The sequence below is a fragment of the Rattus norvegicus genome, chromosome 16 (assembly GCF_036323735.1).
Source record: "Rattus norvegicus strain BN/NHsdMcwi chromosome 16, GRCr8, whole genome shotgun sequence".
Classification (NCBI taxonomy): Eukaryota; Metazoa; Chordata; class Mammalia; order Rodentia; family Muridae; genus Rattus; species Rattus norvegicus.
In genome coordinates, this window is record NC_086034.1 from 9,502,066 (window position 1) to 9,519,169 (window position 17,104).

The window sequence follows — 17,104 nt, forward strand, 5'->3', positions numbered from 1 at the left end:
CCTGGTAGCTCATGGTTTTAGTTTTAACACTAGGAAGTCGTCAGGAAGATCTTAAGTATGAAGTCTTATGGGCTACACAGTGAAACCCTATCTCAAAATACTAAACACACACACACACACACACACACACACACACACACACACACACACACACACACACACACACACCCTGTTCTTCAATCAGAAATCAAGAAGCAGGGAGACTCTCAAAGAACTCAAATCCTCTATACTTAGTCCAAACTTAGCAGAACAAGGGACCCAAGCTCCTGGGCTCTGGGAGGGAGACTCATTGAAGCTGCCTATCTTGGTGACTTGCACCTTCTCCCCCCTACTCCTGTAAATTCTAAACGCCCCCTCCTCTCTCTAAGACTAAAGGCCAAACCTGAGAGACCAAGAAGATCTGAACCAGACCTAATGCCCTGATATCCTTGGGCAGTTTGCTTGCCCTGCCTTGGCCAGTCCCCTCCCTTACTGAAAACTACGTTGGCTTGGCTTGTGTGACCGTCCTCAGAAGGAAAGCACAGATGGGAAATGCAGGACTCTGTGAGCTTTGACATGCCGTGTCCCAGAGAAGGATGTGATGCTGCTTCAGAGACAGAGGTAAATCAAACACTTGGATAAAAACCACAAATGATGTACGTATGAAATTTATTAAAATACAAAGAGCTCTAATCAGTTAGTATGCGAAAGAAGAATCCAGAGAAAATGAGAAGTTATTATGAATCACCAGATCATAAGTCAAGAAACCCAAATCGTCACAAACATATAACACAATAATGTTCATTAGCTTACCACTTAGAGACAGGGATAGGCTAGCATTTTACACGATGGATACCTTTGAGTCCTCAAGTCCAGTTAACAAGGCAGGGATCGTGGCTGTCTTCACTTTACAGGAGAGGGGACCAAAGACCAGAGACATCCAGTCACTTACCCAACACTGCACAGCTCAAGCATCACCAGAGAAAGGACCTTGCCCAGGCAGTTGGAGCACTGCCTCACTCTCTCACAATGGAAGCCTTGCAGGAAACATCCTTTGATTTCCCTTGTCATATTGCCAAAATATTAAAGCTTGGCAGCAGGCAGTCAATGTGGGTGTGGAAATGATCATGTTCAGGCATTGCGGATAAAACTTTTTGAAACGTTACTCTACAGACAATGTCACACATTCCCATCAAATTCTTTACACACTGACACTCACTTGTTACTGCTCCTAGCTGTGTGAAAACCAGGAATAAAAAGACGAGGAATAACCTCTCATATTTTGTTAGTGGGAATACAAATTTGAGCAGTTGCTGTGAGAGACGGCTTTGAATTGGTGGTTTTTTCCCAGTGCTAGGACCTAGTCTTACCACTCAACGCAGCATCACGCTCCTAAGAATTTACCTAGCTGAGCTGGACCCGTCATCTGTATGATGATTTCTGTGTAAGTTTTATTTATACAGCAAACAACGCATCTTTCAGCAGGACTGACATACTCTGGTACATTCATATAATGGAATGCTGCTCGGCTCTAAAAAGAGGCGAATCAACTGAAAGATTCCAAAGGGGAGTCAAGAAGGATAGCAAAAAAAAATTCTTGGGGAGTACAGAGTTTATGATGAAAGTTATAAATGACATGGACAGACAGACAGAGAGGCAACAGTCATGGTGGAGGCTCTAAGAGGAGCTCAGGCCCAGCACAAGAGACAGGCAGCCCAGTTTCTGAAACAAGGAATCAGAGCCCACATGGCAAAAGAGAGAGTTTATCTCTGAGGGTGGGAAGCTTTTATAGCACAAGCCTACAGCCAGCTTGATACACAGCACAACCTTGGGGGTGGGGAGCAGGATATGTGGCCAACCAGTACCCCTTTGGTGTGAACTCGCTTCCCAGGTGAGAGAGGCTGACACTATAAAGTCCTTTAGTAGGACTCAGATAACGTCTCAGTAAGGAGGAGCTGTCACAGGTGGCCAGCCTCCAAGCAGTTGGACACAGGGGAAGCTCAACTCCACCTCACTAGGTGAGAGAAGCCAGTCTGAAAAGGCTCAGTGTCATTCACATGAGTCCCACTGGATGACATTCTGAAAAGGTCAAAACCACAGATATCATAGAGACCACTAGTTACCAGGTCAGAAGACAAGAGACCAACATTATATTCTACTGTCTCCTCCTTTTTAAGAGTTAATGCAACTGGGCCTGTCAATCACCTGACCAGGGCAAACTCCCGCCCTGCTAACTTCTCTTTCCATATTTGCTTTACCCAAAGACATGTAAGGTGATGAGAAGACTACAGTTATCCCTTTAATCAGATGATGTACTCGTCCCTCCCAGTAGGCCCTCCCTCAGTGCAGATGCTTGCCGAAGAGTCAGCATATGGTAACTGTAGAACCTGCTTACATCTTCTCGTGAAACCTAACTTCTCCTCTTTGTCCTATTTCTTTTCCTTTCAGACACTGGACAGGGGCTAGGGAGGAGTCCCCAGACACTCTGGGCTTTCTCCCTCTTTCTCTGAAGCTACATCCCATGCAGCTGTTAGTCTGCCAGGTGGCCACTTACTGACCCTCGCACCTGAACGTGCTGGCCTCACCTGACTGCTGTGGGCGTCTCTCCTTCTCTTCTCTATCCCCTCCTCCTGACAATCACTCAGATGTACAACATGCCTGCCGTTTTTCCCCTCCTCGCCAAGTCTAGTAAAACTGCCCTCAAATTTCCGCCTTTGTTCCTTTTTAAGTTGCTTTAGGAGCCAGACTAAGAGCCCAATGTTCGAGCCTTCAAGCGCGTGTGTCGATATCTTCTTGTGGCAGCTCTGGATGGGAGTGTGATGCCTGGAAGTGCGGCAGCTATCGTGTGACCACGAGGTCAGTCCTCACTAAGACCCTACAGATGGCCGAGCAGATACTTGGAAAGAACTTGACTCCTTTGATCACCGTATTGAGCCACAGGACCAAGCCTGGAACCAGAGACCTCCTGAATTCTTAAGCGCAAGGGAACATTCTAGCCATCCAGGTAACTTTCAGTTCACGGTTCAGTTACTCAAAGCCAAGAGATCCTAAGACAGCACCTGAGATGCCATGTGAGCTGGAGTAAGAGGGGGTGCTTGTCTGGACAGCACCCTGCCCCTCGAGTAGGCAGAGAAGCCAGGGCACCAGCTCACACTCACTTCTCATTCGTTCCTGTGCACACCCTCAGCCCCTCTCCCTCTGTGAAATCCCCCTGTAAGAAGCAGGCTCTCTCCAGCCCCTCTCCCTCTGTGAAATCCCCCTGTAAGAAGCAGGCTCTCTCCAGCCCCTCTCCAGGCTCCCATTACACTCTGATCCCCAGCCAGCCTGAACCTCCAGGTAGAGATGCTGCCTCCCCACAAGGAGCTTCAGGCCCCGTCTGTCTCTTCCTGTCACCACCAACGGCCTAGCCTACCACCACTCCCTCCCTCTGGTCTCTTCTGCCAATCATCCCCGGAATGGGGACAGTCCTGACAATACACACCTTTTCCTCGGACCTGGGCAGATGTTCTTCGGTAAGAAAGCCAAGCACATTTGAGGCCTGAAACATTGAAGGTTGAGCCAAAGACCTACACTACCACACGGGATAGGTGGGAGGGGCAAGGTTCCCATTCAGACCCTCACACACGGGCTGGAGAGATGGCTCAGCTGTTAAAAGGCTCACAACCGAAAATATAAGCTTCTCGCACACAGTCCATCTGGAGAGCAGTGCCATGGTTCTGCCTTCTCCATCTGTGTCTTCTCTGGATCCTCTACCTGTGCTCCAGACCGGACCAGAGTCCCACAGGAAGGGAATAAGTGTTAGACATGGCTGGCTGCCCACGTGGGCCTTCCCCCAGCCAGGGGAGCCTCACTCTCTGAGTTGACACTTCCCTACTCCCACTAGGGGCCCCACCCGTTAGGTGGGTCTCATGCTGTGCCACACCTTCCCACTAGAGGGCGTCTGGTCACCTGCTGATGGTGCAAAGCAGCTGCAGCTTTGGAAAGACGGCCACCTAAGTCCCAGTTCCAGAACCGGAGAGAACTAAGAGGGACTCAAGACCTTGGACCTGGAAATCAGGCAGTGGCTAAGAAACAACTGAACAGGCATGCCGAAAGACTCTGTAATCGAGACAAGTAATGCTTTAATGTCACATCTTAAAACCAGAACCAATGAAAATACAAACAGGAAAACATCTCCACTAAGGCAGGCCCTCCTGGCTGACTTGTGCCTCATCAGTGTTCCGCCTACTTCCAAGCCAGTGACTTGTGACCACATTCCTACTCCTGCCCTGCTCAGCGGAGAGACACCTCACCATGCACAGGGCATTTAGGAATGGAAACCCACATAAGAAACCTATGCCCCTCCTTCAGTATCCCCAATTCTACAATAAGAAAAACAGAAACTCCCCCGAAGTCATACATCCAGGAAGTTACATACAAAATGTCATCCACAACCATTGTGTTCCCAGACCTTCGTTTAAAACTGGGCAAAGAGGGAAAAGGACGCCACAGCTACAGTGGGGGAGGGATGCCAAGGAGGCAGGACAAGAGGTATGGAGAAGGCAATTCTCTCTTTCCTCCTGGGCTCCAGCTGTTTCTGTAAACTTGGTCTTTCAGTGTGTGTCCAAAGAAAAACAAAATAGGAGCGGGGAAAGGGCCTGGGTCCTCAAACATCAAAGACGCGGAGACCCAGACTAAGCCATGCATGGCCTGGGGGAAATATTCCAGAGAAAGCCTCAGGTTTGGAGTGATAGGGTCAAGGCCAGACAGACCCCTGACAAACTGAAGGAGGCTCCAGGGACAAGGGTATTGGGACAATGGAGAGACAAAGTGTTCTCGGGACAAGAGAAATTGAGACAGAAAGGAGAAAGAGACGCTGGAGAAAGAACGTCTGGGGGGGGGGGGGGGTAGGAGGCCAGTTTGCTCTTGGCTGCACAGACATGATGAAAAAATAAAAATAAAAAAGGCACTGGAGGTCTCTTTCCAGAAGGATGTTGTGACATGAAAAGTCTCCAGCCAGGACAGACCAGGCAAATCTGTGGGCCCCTTAGAACTGAGCACGCCTCACAGCCCAAGCTCCCACCCCCAACTCATCTCCCTTCCTAATAAAGGGAGCCCGTGAAAGATGGGTCTTAGGATATTTATTCAAAGAGCTCATGCTGCAAGGCCCAGACCTGCTTCCCTGCTGCAGGTCTCTGGCTGTGAGCAAGGGGGAGGGTGGATCGTGACTCAGCACGAAAACTGCACAGTCACCGCTCAAGGACAGCGAAGGAGACATGTGCCCAGCTCTAGCAGTAAGAGTCTGACACTGCCCATCTGCCTCGATCCCATCAGCCCGTGCTGCTGTGATTTGGCTCAGGTTTTTAACTTCTTCACCTTTTCCTGGTGCTCTTTACCCTAACTCTGTGCGTGATCATAGAACCTGCACCAATCCCACGCAAGCCTACAGGCCGGCCTGGTTCCCAGGTCCTTCTAGGGATTCCCTCCAAAACAGACGAACTGCGGGGTGTTTCTAAGGAGGTCCTTTCTAAAGAACAGACATTAGGGAGGCTCCCTTCTGACCCTCAGAGATCACCTTCCAAGACACTAGCGGGTGAGTGACCACGTGCTAGAATGGCAGCCTTAGAGGATCAAGGCTCAGTAGGTACTATGCCAAGGCCAAAGGCCATCTGTTCCCCAATGGATGAGAAGAAAGAGTAAGCAAATCTTCTTTTTTTAATTCACTTTACATCCCACTCACAACCCCCTCCCACCTCTCTTCCAGTCGCACCCTTACAAATGTCTCCCTCATTACCCACTCCCCTTTTCCTCAGAGAGAGGAATGCCCCCTTGGGTGCTGCTTAGTTTACTGATCTCAAACTTCTAGAACAGCATGTCAAACAGAAGCAGCTACGATGGGAAAGGGAGGTCGGGCCGCTGAGTGAATCCTATTAGAACAGCTTCCTTCTATGCTGGGACTCCATTTAGGTGACGCTGATTTTAACAAAATTGCCATGAATGACTCTGCCGTGATGTGGGTGTGCATTGTGGGGTAGGGGCTGGGGTCCATGGTGACGACAGAGTGATCCAGAGCCCCACTTCAGAGTCCGCAGGGGCCCTGCCCTGCCTGACAAGTTGGATGAGAACTCATGAAGGGCTTAGTCACAGCTTCAGATGACAAAACTGGGCCAGGCCAAATGACAAACGAGAAGGAATTTAGCGTGGACAGAGGCCAAGCTTCACCTCTAATCAAGATCACCTGGCAGGTGGTACGCTAGTGTGGCAGAATTGCTTCTAAATCGGATCCAAAGGAAAAGGCCTGGGTAGCGTGTGCTCCACAGGCCGCATGTACTGGGTGATGGGCAGATGCAGGCACAAATGCGTCCACATACCTAAGAGGAGGTGCCTGGGGTCTGCCGTCCACCCTGGGAAAGCCCAAACTCTGCTGTAGAAGCCTAGGCTGACCTCAAGTCACATGCTTGCTTGGTTTCTGTCCTCCCCTACCTCACTCTCCTCACCTCAGCGGTCTAGTAGAGAGGGGATCTCCTCCTCTGCCTGGCTCTAGGAGCTATGGGTTCAGAGGCTCCCAGCCAGAAGGCACATGGGGTGAAGAAGCTGGGATGAGACTCTGAAGAAGGAACTTTAAGGGAACGCCATGTGCATTGTGGTGACAACCAAGCCCCACCCTGTGGCCATGAAAAACTGGGAAATACCAGCGTGCGAGGCCAGCACTCTGAGGAGGCAGGTGCTTTATGTAGAGCTGAAGAAGTTGCAGGCCTTCAGGGCTGGTGTCTAGCCCGAGAGTTCATGAACACCAATGTGACTCTAGAATTCAATTCTCAGCTCACAGACACAGCTATGGTGGCCCACCCCAAGCCCAGAGCATTAGGACCTACAGAGGGAAGGTCCAGTTCAGCTGTCAATAACCTAACTCATCCAGGGGACAGAGACCCAAACAGGTGACATCACAGGGGAAGAGGACTCTCCTCCGCTTCCCTCCCCAGCACTCTGAATGCCAGCAGGTAAAGAGCCTACATTTGAAGTGGTCCCTTAAGATGGTGACAGCAGCCTGGAACCAGAAAAGGGAGATACTTGTGTGTGTTGCCTACAGGAAGACAGTCTTGGTCGTGGTAGGCTCCAGGAAGTCAGACTTCATCTGTCCTAAACCCAAGATGCTCAAAAGGAGAACAAATACACAGAATGGGGTGGCCCCAGAAGACAGAGGGAGAACCTGACAGGACGCAGAGCCCTTGGACCCTAGGGCTCATGCCCCCGCGGACAGAATTTACCAGAACAAAGGAAACAAGATTGGCCATGCCCAATGCCCTCTTTCTGACGAGGCCTGTCAGAGCTCTGATCTCTCAACTTGTATTTATTTTTAATTCAAAATAAGACAAACATATACAGCGAGATCCACCCCCTCCAAAAGGGACCCCCAAGTGTCCAGCCAGAGACCCAGAGCAGAAATCTATAAGGAAAGTCAGTGACCTTCAACAGCCCCTGGCCCAGTCCCCAAATCAGGCCTTGCCCAGAGGGGCCTGGTAGGGAGTAGGAATATGTCTAATTCAGAACTTAAGTCACAGGCGCCATGGGCAGACCTGAGAACAGTCCACACAGCTCAGCTACTGGGTGTTCTAGGGGTTCCAACCAACACACAGGCCAGGCTCGGTTCTAGCACCATCAGACACATGTTTACCAGTCAGGATGAAGCTAGGTGGGTGAGGGACTGGTCTATCCTGACCTACAATGGGCCCAGCCTGGCTTTCATCGGAGTAACAGGTGCACCGTGGGAAATGTAGGTTGGCACCATTTGCCCAACAAAGAACTTGAGATCTGCGTGTAGCAGAGAAGGTCTTTGCACGGTAGGTTTCACTGCTACCAAACAAGCCCTGTGGTGTGCTGCCCTTCGTGTGGACCTCCTGAGACTGCCCACCGGCCCTCGTCTCTCCCTGAACGTGACCTCCCTGACTTCATGCCTCAAATGAAAGTCAGCGTCCCTGACTTCCTTCTCACAGAACAGATTGCACTCACGGGTGTGGGACTCTGCCCCCGCCTTCAGAAGATCCCATAATGCTTGCCACAAGCAACCAAGCCAGCCTCCTGCTGAAGAACACCCTGCCCAACAGCGGCTCGCCTTATTCCAGCAGAACAACTGCTGTCCCCACTCCGCCCACCTGCACAGGCCCTCTGTGTCAATCAACAGCCTTCTCAGCTGTGGCCCAGTGTGAAGGTGCTATGGCCCCATGTCTCCACAGCCATTCGCTCACTCCCGTTCAGGTTCCAAGAAGACAAGGTGACCACATGCCACACACCAGGGCACAGGCATTGCGTTGTGACACAAATATTCAGACATGCCATGTTTGTAAGGAGTGTGCTTGCTCCCTTGGGGAAGGAATAGAACCAGTCAGACTACCCTGTTAGAAGGCCTTTCTCCTGGAGCCGGACATTCTCGCCTTGTTTCTTTGACCCACTGGCATGCCATTTCTGCTCCAAACCAGAGGCCGCTGTTACAGTTTCCCTACTCCATCAGCAGGAGGGCCTTGCTTATGGGGCAGATAGGTCATCTTCCCTGGGGTCCCAGGAGTGTCCTGAGCCTCCCCTTGCACAACCTGTTTACTAGAGCTTCAACCCTACAGAAACTCAGGCCTGAGTCTATCTAACCCTGGAGCTGTCTCACATAACTTGAGGAGCTGTAGCCCAGGCGTCGAGAGCCTTCAGCATCCTGGCCTTCCTCCATCCTCCTGGCCTTATGAAGCCCTTGGGTAATAAAATCAGGCAGGGAAAGGCTCTGTGTCCTCTCTCCCCACCCAAATCTACTGGTCCCCACGGTCCAGCCCATGCTAGGGCATTCCTCATATACACAGGCCATATCTAACCCCGACATTCGGAGCCTCTCAGCTCTAGCCATTTCCTACCAGGAGGGAGCCCCAAACCCAGCACCACTACGCCCAAAGCCAGGCTCCTCCCAGAAGAACGGCACCAGATAGCATAAAAACCTATGGAGCCGGGCAATGATGGCACCCTTTCGAGCGCTGCAATACACTTGGGGACAGGTGAGCACTTGTTATCTACTTCCTGAAGCAGGGAGCTAGCACAGTGACTTGCAGGGGCAGGATCTGGGAACCCCCTCCAAGGATACAAGCAGCCCTTCTGTAATGGTCAGGTACCCACACCTCATGGGCAGGGGCTGTGCCTCACAAAACTCCAGAACCTGGCAGAAAAGTACATTCAGTTAGTCCTCCCTGTCCCCAGCTACACTGAGCTGGCCCAAGTGTGTGTCACAGGCCAACACCAGGGCTGGGCTAGCCCAGGCTCTAAGCCTTTCATTCTATGTGGAACTGTACCTCAGAATTCATCAGCTAGCTCTCTGCCGTGACATCTGGAAAGTGGGGTAAAAAGGAGGAACTTCAACAAGGTTAGGTAAGGAGCACAGTATGTAGTGTGCAGGAGGCCTCCGGTAAGGCCAGTTCTCTAAAGACTGGGGCAGTCCCCATCACCTCGGGCCTCCTGTGTAATGTCAAAATTCATGAGTTCCTAGCAATTCTATTAAAAATAAAACCACCAAGAGTCCCAGAGGAGTGACAGCAAAGGTCTGCGGGATGGACTAAACAAAAGGTCAAATACTTTTACAGGAAAGAAATCAGGATTTTGCTTCTGTGCAGTGCAAAATCCCTGTCCCAAAGTTCAGAGCCCAGCCTAGATAGAGAAGTAACTCTTGGGAATCAAGCCCTTAAAAGATGGCCCAGCTGCGTGGGACCACAAGCCCAAGCAAGGCTGGTGTTCAAGTTAGAGGGTGGGTTCTGGTGACATGGAGTCTTCACTGTGCCTGTCACTGGCCTAGGACCGAGTCTAGAGTCATGGCCAGTTTCGGGGTCACAGTTCCTCATTCTGGAGCAGCTCCAGAGCAGCCACAGCAGCTGGGACGTCGCAATGACTGCATGACAGCCCTCAGGGGACCCCTCCGGCCCTCCGTAGACAGGCTGTCCTCACTGGCTGGGGCCTGCTGCAGCTGCTCGAATTGCATTTCCAGGTGCTTCTGGATGGCAATGCCAAGTACCTCAGGGTCCACGGAGGCTCCATACACCTCCCACGTCATGCCCTCGGCATCCCATCGCACTTCCCTCACAGGCGACGACGCCTCTTCTAGGCCGGGCCCCAGCATTACCTCTGGAAATATGTTCAGAGTCTTGGGTGCTTCCAGGGATGGGCTGGTAGCCACAGCCTTGCAGGCTGCCACTGGAGCCGCCTGAACCCCAGCATCCTGGGCTGACGCCACACCCAGAGCCAAATCAGTGGCCGAGGTCATGGTCCACACATCTTTAGTCCTGGAGCCAGACTCTGTGGCCAGCCCTGTAGGCCCCCAAGGATGGACACAGCAGTGGGCGCGCCCAGAAATCCCCCCAGACAACTGACAGTGGAATTTCATCCCACACTGGGCCTGCAACCCAGACTCACTCACTGATGCCACCAATTTAGGGAAGGCCAGGATGCCTTTGGCAGGCAGAGCATGGCAGGTGCTACCAGGTACAGCCTCCCCGACTGTGCAGAGCAGAGTTGCTGGGGGCAGAGCATGGCAGGGAGTGGTAGATGGCTGCCCGGTAGCTTGGGGCTCACCCTGGGAACCAATGAGGAGACCAGTGGTATCTTCCAGTTCTATGGTTGGCACCCACACCTGACTCTCCCCCAACGTGCAGGCCGATTTAGAAGTCCCATCCTCTAGAGACGAGTCACTTGGCAGGGGTGCAGGGGTGGGGCCACCTTGGCCAGCAACACCGCCAGGCTGCAGATGAGCCCTGTGGACAGGTGAGATGCCAAGGGCGGAACAGCTCAGACTGGGCTTCTGAACGCTGCCATGACCCCGGGTCTGGGTACTATGGACCAAGTCTGAGTGGCTCCTCTGCACGGCTGCCACGCTGGGGGCCTGTAGGCGACACAGATCACCGATGCCCATCGTGGACACATTACCAACCGTGCTGCTCCTCCAGTGGCCTCCAGCAGCAGCCTGAGACGGAGGGTTTGCGGTCTGTGCTTGCTCTGTGCTCTCCATCTGACATCCCTCCTCCTGCAGGGTCCGGGGACCAGTACTGGCTTCAGCCTGCTGTGCCCGCCATACGGTGCTACTGACACTCTTTCGAAGCTCTGGCCTCTGCTCCCGGCCTTCACACAGCAAGCTGGAAGAACTCTGGGACAGGGGCTGTGGACGGGGACTCTGGGGTTCCCGGGCACCTGGTTCAGGGTGGCTAGAACTCATGGCTGCCTACAAGAGAGAAAAAGAAGTGAGTGAAGCCAAGCTGGGGGTTGGCACCTGGGCAGCATTGCTCCAGCCTTGGTCCCAGTCTGATTGGAGACCTAAGGTTGTCAGTGAGAAGGCACACATATCAGACACCTCAGATCTATATATCCCACATGATGCATAGATAACCCTGAGGACATCTAATAATTGCTACCCTAGTAACAGGCCCTGAAGACCACCACTAAGCCAGCTGTTTGCCATACTTATGATAGGTGTAGGTGCTGGGGTCGGGGGTGAACCTAGGGGAAAGGCCACGTGTGCTGAGGCCCTAAAAGTGGGCATGTGGCATCATGAAGAGGGCTTTGGGAAAGCAACTCTCTGTCAACCAACACAGAAAGACGGCAGACTTTATCAGCCAGCACAGCTAAGTGTTCCTGTCAGCATCCACTTTAAGAGGGAGTGGGGCCTCCTGGGTACAGAGTCGGGGCTCCAAGGTTTGTGAGGTAAGGAAGCAATGAACACTGGGTAATGATGAGAAGTTTCCCGGTTCTTCTTGTGCCCTTGTGCCGTCCTCTCCAGCCTGACCTACTGAACTGTGAAACATCTCAGATTGTCTTTTGAGGTCCCCAACTTTCACCCTGTGCCTGGGAGGACACTGCTATCAGCCCTTAATGGCAAGCCTCACTCAGCATTTCCTCGTTCATCCACAGCCATCTCCCGAGGAGGCCCTGCTGGCTGCAGCAGCTGGGAATGTGGGAATCATTGAGCTCTGGCTGTGCCTGGGGGTGACCACCCAGCAGTGGCAAATCAGACATACCCTTTGCCGATGTCAACTCTCTCTTCCCAGTATGCCCTACTCCAGCACCAAACCTACCGCCCCCGTTCTGCCTCACCACCTCCTCCTGAGAACCGTCCCCGGCTAACCCACCCAGGCTGCCTCCATCCCGGCTCAGCATCACCCGACTGGGACCCTCAGCCCCCATTCCCTTCCCCTGAAACCAGCAGAGTCAGGACTCTATCTGTCCCTTCTCATCAGTTCAGCACCTTGCCCTGACACGCAGCTGGCACGCAGAAGAAAGCCGCTGCATGGCTGACAGAGAGAATGAACTTAAAAACAAGGCCATGGCAGAGTGGGCTAAGTGCCCAGAGCTCAGTCCAAGGATGAGCCAAGGCAAGGGACTCAAAGGGATGGTAGGAAAAAAATTTCTGGAGAATTCTCATGGAAGCCAAGGCTGGAAGGGGTGGGGAGTGGGGAGGGAGAAGGTGCCAAGAAGAAGGAACATGTGGTCAGGTGACACAAGAAAGTGACAGGTAGGCTGGGATGTGGGCAGGGCCAGAGGGTCAGGATGACTGAGCCAGCCCAGCCCTGGATACTGGGGAAGATCACCCAGGGACCGCCTGTCGGACTGGCGGGATGGGCAGGAGAGGCAGGAGAGGCAGATCCAGAGGGTGGCAGTTTTGGTTTAGGCAATCAATCCACATCTCCCCACCCACCTTTGGCTGATAAAGACTGACGGGAAACCAACCACCCTGGCCAGGAACAAGGCCACCCAAAATGATTTGTGGCAAGGGCTGGTGGCCTCCCATTTCTGTTATGAGGAGTATCTCCCTGCCTCTGTCAGGGGAGTAGGAAGAATTTTAAAGCCTAAAGCCAGAGTCTGGTCCAGCACAACTGCCTGTTTTGATGGAAAAGCTGAACCCTGTCCTGTCCAGTGTGCTGGGCACTGGTCAGTATTACGTGTGTCAGCATAAGTATTAACTGTCAGGCAAATATTGTGGCTGAATTTCCGATCAACAGCTTAAATAACTGGCCACACAATGGCTAATGGTCACTGTATCGGGTCATGCCACTCTTGAACACAGCCAATTGGATAAGATGTGTCCTTACCTAGCTGTTCCACACACCCAAAGCCAGACCGGATAAGTGGCAAAAAAAGGACTCTAGCCCACTGCCGCCCTCGGAGAGCTCGAACACCACCTCTCAGGTGAAAGTCGGAAAGCTAGAGGCAGTTGCAATGCTGACAATAAGAGCTTTGAATGCTGCAGGTTTGGGCCAGATCCTTTGCAAACACTGTCCCATTCCACTGTCACCGTGACCTGGTGATGTAATTCATCATCCCCATTCTACAAATGAGGTCACAGCTCAGCAGCTCAGTGGTCTGACCAAGGGCACAGAGCCAGCCAATGGCTCCGTCAGGAATCAGGCCCTTGAGTATATGAGACCCTCTGCCCTTTGGAGCAGCATGCAGATCTCTGGCCTGACTACTGCAAACACCCAAAGTTCCAGGATCTACCCCTGCCTCCTCCATCACTCCTGATGATGCTGCTCATGGTTTGCCAGTGGGACCCCCACCCACTCACCTCACCCAGTTCTTAGGCTGCAAGACATCTACAGACTAAAAGTCCTGTGGGCACCAAGTTATCCTTGGCAAGGAGACAATCACCCACTGGGAGTCTAAGAGCCCTGAGGAAACCCCATCAGAAAATCTACACAACCCTGGGGCGAGACCCACTACGGAGCCTCCTAGAGAACAGGAAGTACATAAAGAACAGAGCAGTGCCCAGAGCTAGCCATCGCCCAGAGAGACCAGTGACCACAGAGATCCCAGTGGAAAGCTATGTATCAATCAGTTACTTTATCCAATCCACCACTCTACAAGCAGCAATTGACAGCACTCAGCCCTGGGGCAATTCTAAAACACCAAAGAACACACAGCTGCGAATGGCTAATTCAGAGCCTTGCCGGTGTATCAGCCACTCCATGCAGCTAACACCCAGTAGAATTTAAAACCTCAGCTTTGCAGAAACTCCCAAACAAATTCAGCCAGAGAGATCCACTTGGCTAGAGGCTGCAATATTGCCCCAGCCCGGGAATCTGGGCCTTAGGATATGTATGCCCCGTAGGATGATGACCAAGGTGCCCGACTCACAGCACGCTGTGACATGTATGGAAATTACCTCTTGTAATGTGTGTGTGTCTGATCCGTTGGCTCACAGGCAGCAAGTTTCGATGTCATTTTGAACAAGTACCTCCAAATTTTTAGCACCATGCATTTGGAGGGCCTTATCAGTCCCGGGGGAGGGGAGGCTCCAAGGGAAAGCAATTCTAGGTAACCCCTGGCGCATGGAGGGGAAGGGGAAGTTTTGGCTCCTCGTCATCAACAGTTGGGCTAGGTGGGAAGATGGAGTCCCAGGGTGAGGAGGAAAGAGAGGTTCTGCTCCCAATACTGACTTTTCTTCCTGCTGCACATCTGCTCTTAGGTTCCCGTGAGCCTCACGGTACCCATTCTACAAAACTGAAGTAAGCCCTCCCCCCTCCCCCCCCAGGTGGCTGTAGAGGCTGAACTCAACGGCATGACATCATCATCTTTTCCCCTTCATCCTTACGACTCGAGGCCACAGTGTTGTAGGAACTAGCTTCCTTCATCCGGTCCTGTGATGTCACCAGTTTCCCCAGCGCCCCCCATTGCTGCCCTTCCATTTCCCAGGGTCCATCTGAAACCTTTCATCTGGTAGGTAATGCATAGACACAAGGCTGCGGTGGACATGCCACAGGCTTAGACAGCCATGTTGCAGTCGTGGGCAGGTTCTAGTTTGACCCAAAAGAGATCCTGGGATGGGGCTGGAAGGAGAGCTCAGTGGTTAAGGGCTCTTGCACATACACTCAAGTTGGGCGGCTCTCCGCTGTCTGCAACTACAGCTGCAAGTGATCAAACACACATACTCACACGCACGTGCACACTCACACACAGATACTCTCTTCCTGGGAAGACGTTTTAGTGCCTCGTAAGAAGCAGACACACAGAGGTTTCCAGGAGCATTCGTGCTGAGTAATACCTTAATGTTCTTCTCCCACCTCGTTTAATGCGAAAGTTGTGCCGGCTGTGAATGACATCGTGTGATCCCTGTCCCGAGGCTCACCCTCCCTCACATGCAGCAAATATCAACGTCATTTTGAAGAACCCTCAAATTTTCTGAAGCTTCCAGACTAGTCCAAGCCTCAGACTGTTGGCTCCACTTGGTTAGAAATTCTGATTCTCGGGTTGGGGATTTAGCTCAGTGGTAGAGCGCTTGCCTAGCAAACGCAAGGCCCTGGGTTCGGTCCCCAGCTCCGAAAAATAGAAAAAAGAAAAAAAGAAAGAAATTCTGATTCTCTCCCCAGCTGAGACGCCCATACCTTTGGGGTAGGACCAGGGAAGGCTTCTAAGGGGCCCGTCTCAGACCACACTGAGTCATCCATGTAAACACTCTCTCAGGCAGCAGGTGCTTAGATGGTAACTTCGTGTCCAGAAAGCGACAAAAAGGCAAGAAAGGAATACCCCTCAAATCCCTTGTATAGAGGGGTGTGGCCACCTACGGCAAGTGGTTTGATCATCCCAGGGCAAATAAAGGGCCTAACTGGAACACTCAAGCTGAATGGAGAACACAAGGGACATCCCTAAAGGGAGTTAGAGGGCACGGTTTGGAGGGTAAAATCAGTCCCTCATAGCCTTTAACCTCATCGAGATGACACAGAACCTAAGGGCAGAGGCATTTTCCTAAATGACAAGAAAGGGGTACTTGTGGGACAACAAGCTCCAAGACACCACCCTGCTCACCATAGAGAGCTCTAAACCACTAAGAGTCCCAGAGCCTGAGCCTGAGCCCTGTGAGGGTTTGCTCACGCCCTCAGGTGCTAAGTGGGCCGAATGAGTCTCAGGGTCAGCTGCAATACCAAGAAAGCAGCCCGAGGAGCCACTGTGATCCTGCCTGCACTACCCAGCACAATGCCCCAGCGTGGGCACACGCCTCACTGTGGTCACTCCAAAGGCCAAGGTACAGGCTGGTTTACAGTGTGAACCTGCAGGAAAGAACGTTCATTCATACAGCAGCACTCTGTATGCCAAACACAGGCCGCCCTGCAGCGGGCAAAGGCCTGAACGCACCACACACCACGCAGCCTCCCCGGCCAGGGTTCCCTTCCCCGCACCTCCAGATCAAAGCACACAGGAGTCTTAGGGACAGATACACAACACAAGCCTCGGAACTAGGCTACAGACCTTTCCAGGACAAAGACTCAACGGATATGGGGCAGTGAGCTCGCTAGTAGGGATGCTCTTCGGCAGAAGAGGGCGGGGTGTTGGCCACAGAGGACATGGTGGGGGATGCGGATGGAAGAGAGGAGAACCGGGAGGAAAGAAGCAAAGGGAGGCGGGGTGGAGGCCGATGGATCCGGGGCAGAGAAAAACAAAAACAAAACCCGGAGGCTGGGCAAAGGGGACATGGAAAAAAGGACCGGAGAGGGCAAGGGGAGGCGATGGTGCGGAGGAATGCGGCCCAGGCAGCGGTGAAGAAGGGGCTCGGGGGTTCAGGAAGGGGCGGCGCCGCCCACACCACCCCAGCACCCACCACAGCTCGTGTTGAGCCAGCCTCTCACCCTGTCGCCTCCAGGGCCGCACTGGCCGGCGGAAGCGCTGCTCCAGCGGTCGCCACAGGTGCCCGGCGCCAATATGGAGCCGCACCGAGTCTAGCCCCGCCGCGGTGCAACCGGCCGCGGAGCCCGCGCTGCCAAGGGGCTGAAGGGGAAGCTGGCGCCGGTACTCAGAGCAGGGGCGCTGGGGGCTCGAGGGGGGCGACTCACTCACCTAGGCTCGCCCCGCCTCTTCACGCCTCAGCGTCCCGGCCCCGCCCCCTGTCTCAGCTCCGCCCACGTTCATTCCCTTAGGCTCCGCCCCGAGAACGGCTCAGCCCCCTTCCGGACCCTTCCTCCCAAGGCTGTTTTCCTGGCTGTGGCATCAACCATCTTTGCAACCTTTGGGACACAGCCAGCTGATGTGTTCCAATCTCACATCCCTAAAGGGCGCCATCGTCCTGCCCCAGTCCCTGCGTGCCCCACCTTGCCTTGCATGGCAGCTCCTAGGCAAATCCTCCAGGTCCCAAATTCACTTCCTTAGA

General features: G+C 53.0%; 1 protein-coding gene across 1 annotated transcript; it reads right to left on the reverse strand.

The window, feature by feature from the left end:
• Positions 1–631: 631 nt before the first annotated feature.
• On the reverse strand, positions 632–16,836 carry Gprin2 (G protein regulated inducer of neurite outgrowth 2). The gene is given in 2 exon segments (NM_001399145.1): positions 632–11,194; positions 16,587–16,836. A coding segment is annotated over 1 exon segment (1,368 nt). The 5' UTR covers positions 11,189–11,194; positions 16,587–16,836; the 3' UTR covers positions 632–9,820.
• Positions 16,837–17,104: the final 268 nt, after the last annotated feature.